Here is a 7948-nt window from a genome sequence, read left to right as displayed (position 1 = left end):
GCTGGCTCCCCTGGCCCACAGCCTTCTTCAGGATGCTGACATGTGGGCCCCACTTTATGGTACACCATGTTTTGGCTCAGAATGATTGCTCATTTTATATGTTGTAGCTCAAAACCATGTGAGTCCATTGGCGCAAAATATATTCACATTTTTTACGTTCATTCTCTCCCAACTTTGGTGGCTGATCACCTCTCGACGGCTTCTGGTTAATTGTTCATTTGTTTTCCGTCGATTCTCCTCCATTCATGCGTGCTTCTCCTGCATACATGTTAGTAGCATAGCACATAGTGGAAGTAGATATTTTATTTGGGAATTATGCATTGCAAGCATAGCTAGTCTTCATATATTGGGTAATAATGACGGTCGAAACTAGTCAATAACGACCGTCAACAATCACACAGGTCGTGAGGGTGCTTACCACCTTTCATACCCGCAGTGAGAGAGCACAGGTGGAGGCTGAGATTCATGGTGAGGAGGCGGCCTGGCGTAGCGCGGGCGGGATGGATGTGGTGTACACGGAAGGAGGCGGCCATCGTGCGACCCAGGCATGACGTGGGTGTGGCGCGGCTAGGGGTACGCGGTACACGAGAGGGAGGCGTGGTTGGCTAGGGTCGCGACGCACCTGGGAGGAGCGCACGGCTGGGTGTGGTCTGTTAGTACTGTGGCTTGGGCCTGGGAAGTTGTAGGCCTAGATCGAACAGGTACTAGGAAATGAACAGTACCGACTGGAAAAGAAAATGAAGGAAAGGAAAAGAGAAGATGGAGGGGCTAATCTGCAAAATGGCTAGGATTGGAATTTGAATGGAATTGTAGTGCTGTAGCTTTGGAATTTTGAATTTTATGAATTCAAATATTTCACTTAAATTTGAATTATTGATTTTACCACAAATGCATTTGTACTGGGTGAAGTGCTACAGCAGTATATCCGTGCGCTTGCGGATTTTATCTATGAACATAAGAAATACCAATAGTGGACATAATGGAGTTGGGTCGACCCTAGTTTTAGGGGTTGATCGGCTTCTGGGTTAACCGTGACATATGACGGGGCTGCCCACCTTAGTTTAGGGTGGGGGTGAGTCTAGCAAGTGAGGTGCGTTTGGTCAGGGGGAGTTATGCGAAGGTACCAGTCACAATTTTCTTTTTTTTAGTATCATGGTGGTACTTCGGGGCATGGCAACCTGTATAGAATCATGTCTTGTGGATACAGTTATACGCCTTTAGCTAGAGTAAAACTATTCAAACAACCGTGCTCGTGGTTATGAGTGATCGACCAACTTTGCCGTTATTAGTCCCACTATTAATTAACTTGACTTAATGAATTGGTGTAGTTCAGATGATTTGGTTGGGCTTGTTCAACGTGGGGTAGCATTGTTCTATGGAGATTAATTTTGACTTAAATATGCAATTGTTTTTTACTATTTTCAATTACAAACTAGCTGAGTGGCCCGCGCAATTGCGCGGCTAGCACCCGAACAAAATCATATATTTTTTATATGATTTTACTTAAAATTTATTAAATAGCTATCTCATTGTCTTAAGACTTTGAAAGACCAAACCTTATCATCCTCGTGTTTCTAATTATATAGTTTTTAAAAGTCATACCAGTTGCTACCCCTTATGTCATCTCCTTCTTTATTTGCTTGCTCGATCTACTACTATTTCTTTTCATTCTTCTTGGAACCTTTAAAAACTGGATTTTATAGTTTTTAGAGTTTATTGTCATATTGGGTTTCATTTTTATAATTTCTAAATGTCCCGTCAAACGTTGACATTATACTCCTCTACGTCCTGTCCACTGTCTCTTCTCTTTATTGACATTGAGATTTTAAAAATCGAACATAATTATCGTCTGGGTTCATTTCTAGAAGTCCCACCAAACCGTCATTGGCTTTGCCATTGTACTCCTCTACGGCTTGCCCGCTGCCTCCCTTCTTTATTGTCTTTGAGATTTTAAAATCAAACATGACTATCATTGGTTTTTTTTTTTACTTTTTAGAAGTTTTGAACCTTTAAAAATTGGACTTGTAGTTTCGTTTTTTATAATTTTTAGAAGTCCCATCAAACGATGCCACTGTGCCCCTCTACAGCCCGTCCGCCGCCTACTCTTTAATTGTCATTGTGATTCTAAAAATCGAACATAACTATCGTTGGAATTTATTTTTTATTTTCTAGAAGTCCCGTCAGCCGTCGGCGGCTCTGCAACTATACTCTTATGCACCCCGCCTGCTGCTTCTCCTTTTTATTGTCATTGAGATTTTAAAAATCGAATATGATTATCAATGGGTTTTTTTTTACTTTCTAAAAGTCCCGGCAACCGCCTTACTCGTTTGTTTCACGGCCTACCTGACGTCCCTCCTTTTAATCGTCATTAGGATTATTTTGTGTTTTATTAACAATTTTTATATGTCGTATCAATCGCTACCGCTCTACTCCTTTATAGACATGTTACATAATTTATCTCGACATGTGTTTTAGATGGTCTTTTCTTTCAATAATCTTTATTTTTACAAAAATTTTAGTTATTTATAAATTGTATTCCTAATTGAAATCTTATTTTTTCTAATTTCAATTTTTTTAAAAAAAAATAGTTAATGTCGTATTGTGTTCTTTTAATGTTTTTATTTTCTATCAGTTGTTTCAAAATTATATTACTACTTGAACTCTCTTTTAACTTTTCTAATTTTGGATATTATTTTATTTTTTATTCTAAATTTTAATTAATTTCGTATTGGGTTCTTATATGGATTCTTCTTTCCATATTTCTTATTTTTAATTCTGAATGTCAGCTAATTTTAAATTGTATTCCTACTTGAACTCTTCTTTTATTTTCTTTTGCTAATTTCCGATTTATTTATTTTTATTCCAAATTTTAATTAATCTCGTATTGGGTTCTTATATGGACTCTTCTTTTAATATTCCTTATTTTTTAATTCCAAATTTCAGCTATTTTTAAATTGTATTGCTACTTGGACTCTCATTTCCTTTTCTAATTTTAGATTTTATTTTTTTTATTTCGAATTTTGATTAATCTCATATTGGGTTCTTATATGGAAACTTCTTTCAATATTGCTTATTTTTAATTCCAAATTTCAGCTATTTTTAAATTGTATTTCTACTTGGACTCTCCTTTCCTTTTCTAATTTTGGATTTTATTTTTTTTTTTTTCAAATTTTGATTAACCTCGTATTTGGTTTTTATATGGACTCTTCTTTTAATACTCCTTATTTTTTATTTCGAATTTCAGCTATTTTTAAATTGTATTCCTACTTGGACTATCATTTCCTTTTCTACTTTTGGATTTTATTTTATTTTTATTTCGAATTTTGATTAATCTCGTATTGGTTTCTTATATAAAAACTTCTTTCAATATTGCTTATTTTTAATTCCGAATTTCAGCTATTTTAAAATTGTACTTCTACTTGGACTCTCCTTTTTTTTCTTTTTCTCCGATTAATATGAGAATTTCTAGTCCCCACAGCGAACGTGGTGCCTCCTTTCAAAGCTGTTTTAATAATATAATAGATGTTTACAACTGTATTTATGCAAATAGCGACAAACCACTATTCGTCTCCTCTTACACAAAGGCATCCTTGGTATAGCTTGCTAAGTACGGTGGTTGTATACAGTTATACTATATTTACTTTTAAGAAGTTTAGTTCTTATGTGCTGAAGACAACGTTAGAAGATCAAGGCTTATATCTTAGTTGAGTTTTACTTGTGGAGCGGAGCTGAAGCCCTGCTAGAATCGTCATTTTCCGATGTTGCTTTCTTCTTTAGCGTAAGGACTAAATATATATTTAAGCGTTATTTACATTTGGATAAGTATGTTAATTTATCATTTTATATACGCTAGCTCGATTCCTCGACAAATATTACCCTAGCTGAACTTTTGAGCGTGACATCTTTCAAGTACATCCTGCCCCTCCCTTGTATGTATCCAAAAATTGATGTCCTCATCATATACTCCATAGATTTCAGCGTTCACAATAACCATTCACGACGTTTATTTTTAATACATGGCGTGCAAATGGTCTACTTGGACTTCGTAGTCGTTTCAGTTCATTTTTTTAAAAAAAAAGAACTTAAAATATTGTTGTTATGGATTAATAACAGAGTTTAGGGGTCATAAATCCCCCATTACATCGCCTTGCAAAGCAGCACATCGAGGACAAGCATAAGACAATCCCTTTGACCATCGCTTTGAAAGGAAGATATCTGAACTAGGCAAGCAAACCCTCTTGGTGAATACGTGCAGCAGTAATAGATGAAATCGACAGTAATACGCTGCTACGTTTCAGTCACCCCTGGTGCGAAGCAAGAAGACGCTGAGTTCCTGCTGGGGGCTGCCGCTGGCTGTTCCGGGAGTGATGAGGTGGTACGACACGGCGTCCTTTGAACCCACGACTCTCTCGTACGTTGCCCTCATGTACAGCACATCTCCGCCGCCGCCGTCCTCGCTGAACCCCGTCGACGGTAGCACCCCGACGCCGGTCGTCGTCATCCTCATGCTCTCCAGCACGCGGCAGTCCTGGTCGGTGGGCCGCCGCCGTACGGCGTAACCCACGTCCCGCCCATTGCAGGACGCCTTCCAGACACTCCTCGAGCCGCCGCCGCCTGTACCGGCGTTGTTGATGGTGTCGCCGTCAGCAGCACCGACGACCACCTTGCCGCTGGAGTGGTGACATTCGAGGGCTATGCGGAGAAGGCCGGAGCCCATCTCGGCGGCAAGTGACAGCATCGGGACGGAGAGCTCGAAGAGGAAGGGAGGCGGCATGGCTGCGTCGCGCTGCACGCAGAAGGTGACGTGGCCGCTGCGGCGGCCAAAGATGGTGCCAACGATGATGGTGCAGTGCTTGCCGTCTGTCCTCGTGACGATCGAAGCCGCCGGGTCGATGATGCTCTCGGACTTATGCTCCTCCTCCGTGTGCTGCTGACAACGCCGGTCCTTGCCGCCGTTGATGCTCTCCGGGAAGGAGAAGCTGAGACGATTCTTGGCGTCACCGCCGGACGGCTGCTTAGCGGAGGGGATACATATGGTGAAACTCGCAAAGCAAAGGTATTTGGATGCGGCCGTCTTCTTCTTCATGCTGCAGCTACTCCCTGCCGATCGGCTTTTCAGTGCAGACCTGCAGATGAGCAGACTTCTATATATAATGTTGGTTCGTCCAATTGTCTCAACTCCTTGTTTGGGGCCTAGTGACAGATGTATGGGCGTGCAGAGCCATGTAGCCTGTAGGTAGTATAGAATAGAATGTTACTCAGTTGTTACTTTCGGCGTGTCATCCCGTGGAATCCTTTATTGTTCTGTCCGTTTATTCGTGTACAGATGCCAGATGAAATATGGTTTATCTACACACACACTATGCGGCTTGTTCGTCGTTTCTACTAAAAACAAGCAAATAATCACAGGGGGGTTTGGATAGATTAAGATGTAGATGAAGTCAGCGCTAGCATACACAAAATGAGAAAATCATTAACGTATGTTTAATTGAGTTTTAGTTATTACAAACTTAGAAAATAAATTTATTTCATATTTTAAACAACTTATATATAGACACACTATTTAGTAATTTGAAAAATATACTAGCAAAAACCGATATTAAATCTATATCATAATCAGAAAAAACGTAGCGATAAACTAATTGAGTCACTGAATAATTAATGAAGTCTAGACGGTGTGGTTGGTTATCACGCCCATAGAAGTCCCTACTTCGCACAATTGCACCTGATCACTCTCACATATACACACCTTTTACCTTATAGAAATGAAAATTTTATTTCTCTTTTTAAAAGTTCATCCATCCATCCATCCATCCATCCATCTATCTATCTATTATATTATTAAAACAGCTTTAAAAAGAGACATCACGTTCACTATAGAAGCTAGAAATTTCCACATTAATCGGAGAAAAAGAAAAAAAAGGAGAGTTCAAGTAGAAATATAATTTAAAAATAGCTGAAATTCAGAATTAAAAATAAGCAATATTGAAATAAGTTTCCATATAAGAACCCAATACGAGATTAATCAAAATTCGAAATAAAAATAAAATAAAATCCAAAATTAGAAAAGGAAAGGAGAGTCCAAGTAGAAATACAATTTAAAAATAGCTAAAATTCGGAATTAAAAATAAGGAATATTGAAATAGGTTTCCATATAAGAACCCAATACGAGATTAATCAAAATTCGAGATAAAAATAAAATAAAATCCAAAATTAGAAAAGAAGATGCGAGTACAAATAGGAATACAATTTAAAAATAACTGAAATTCGGAATTAAAAATAAGGAATATTAAAAGAAGAGTCCATATAAGAACCCAATATGAGATTAATTAAAATTCGGAATAAAAATAAATAAATCAGAAATTAGCAAAAGAAAATAAAAGAAGAGGTCAAGTAGGAATACAATTTAATATTAGCTGACATTCGAAATTCAAAATAAGCAATATTGAAAAGAAGAATCCATATAAGAACCCAATACGAGATTAATCAAAATTTAGAATAAAAATAAAATAATATCTAAAATTAGAAAAATTAAAAGAGAGTTCAAGTAGGAATACAATTTTGTAACAACTGAAATTGAAAATAAAAAGAATAAAAACATTAAAATAACACAATACGATATTAACTAATTTTTTTAAAAAAATCTGAAAATTAGAAAAAGAAAAATAAGATTTCAATTATGAATACAATTTATAAATAACTAAAATTTGTGATAAAAATAAATATTATTGAAAGAAAAGACCATCTAAGACATATGATGAGATAAATTAAGTAACATGCCTATAAAGGAGTAGAGTGGTGGATTGATACGAGATATAAAAATTGTTAATAAAACACCAAATATAATCCTAATGATGATTAAAAGGAGGAACGTTAGGCAAGCCGTGAAGCAAACAAGTAAGGCGGTTGCCGGGACTTCTAGAAAGTAAAAAAAACAAACCCCATTGATAATCATATTCAATTTTTAAAATCTCAATGACAATAAAAAGGAGAAGCAGCGGGCGGGGTGTATAAGAGTATAGTTGCAGAGCTGCTGACGGTTGACGGGACTTTTAGAAAATAAAAAATGAATTCCAACGATAGTTATGTTCGATATTTAGAATCACAATGACAATAAAGAGTTGGCGGCGGACGGGCTGTAGAGGGGCATAGTGGTATCGTTTGATGGGACTTCTAAAAATTATACAAAATGAAACTACAAGTCCAATTTTTAAATGTTTGGAACTTCTAGAAAGTAAAAAAAACAATTATAATCATGTTCGATTTTAAAATCTCAATGACAATAAAGAAGGGAGGCAGCGGGCGAGCCGTAGAGGAGTACAATGACAAAGCCGCCGACGGTTTGGTGGGACTTCTAGAAAGTAAAAATGAACCCAAACGATAATTATGTTCAATTTTGAAAATCTCAATGACAATAAAGAGAAGAGACAGTGAACGGGCTGTTGGTATTTCATAACGACATTACTAGAAATATAATTCCCAGCAATGGCGCAGAAATACTTCTGGTATATTATGGTTACAGAGTTTATCCGCAAGCGCATGGATATACCATTGTAGCATTTCACTGTTGGTATTTCTTAACGACATTACTAGAAATATAATTCCCAGCAATGGCGCAGAAATACTTCTAGTCAATTATGGTTACAGAATTCATCCGCAAGCGCACGGATATACCATTGGAGCATTTCACCCGAGAGTATTCCAAGGGTATCGTATTTATTTTATCCCGTGGGAAGATCATGTAGAGAGAGATTGACTAATAGTTTATATATTACTTGTGATAATCATATTCTAAGCAAGGGTTAAGATAATCCAAGGGTAGAGTGAAACACAAGCATTAACAACTTATTCTCATAATAAGTGATCTAAGCTAGGTGGAAAGAAAAGAGAAAGAGAACTTATTCCTATACTTCTAATATACATAGTATACATACATTCTAGTTAACTG

At 37.1% G+C, this 7948-nt stretch overlaps 1 protein-coding gene across 1 annotated transcript; it reads right to left on the bottom strand.

Annotated features, from left to right (window-relative positions):
- Positions 1-4090: 4090 nt before the first annotated feature.
- Positions 4091-5099, bottom strand: LOC127774905 (protein MIZU-KUSSEI 1-like). The gene has a single exon (XM_052301195.1). It carries the CDS (start codon positions 5084-5086, stop codon positions 4295-4297), a length of 792 nt encoding a protein of 263 aa, XP_052157155.1. The 5' UTR covers positions 5087-5099; the 3' UTR covers positions 4091-4294.
- Positions 5100-7948: the final 2849 nt, after the last annotated feature.

The sequence above is a fragment of the Oryza glaberrima genome, chromosome 5 (genome assembly GCF_000147395.1).
Source record: "Oryza glaberrima chromosome 5, OglaRS2, whole genome shotgun sequence".
NCBI classification, from domain to species: domain Eukaryota; kingdom Viridiplantae; phylum Streptophyta; class Magnoliopsida; order Poales; family Poaceae; genus Oryza; species Oryza glaberrima.
The sequence above is the reverse complement of the archived record's forward strand: the minus strand, read 5'-3'. Positions and strand labels throughout refer to the sequence as shown.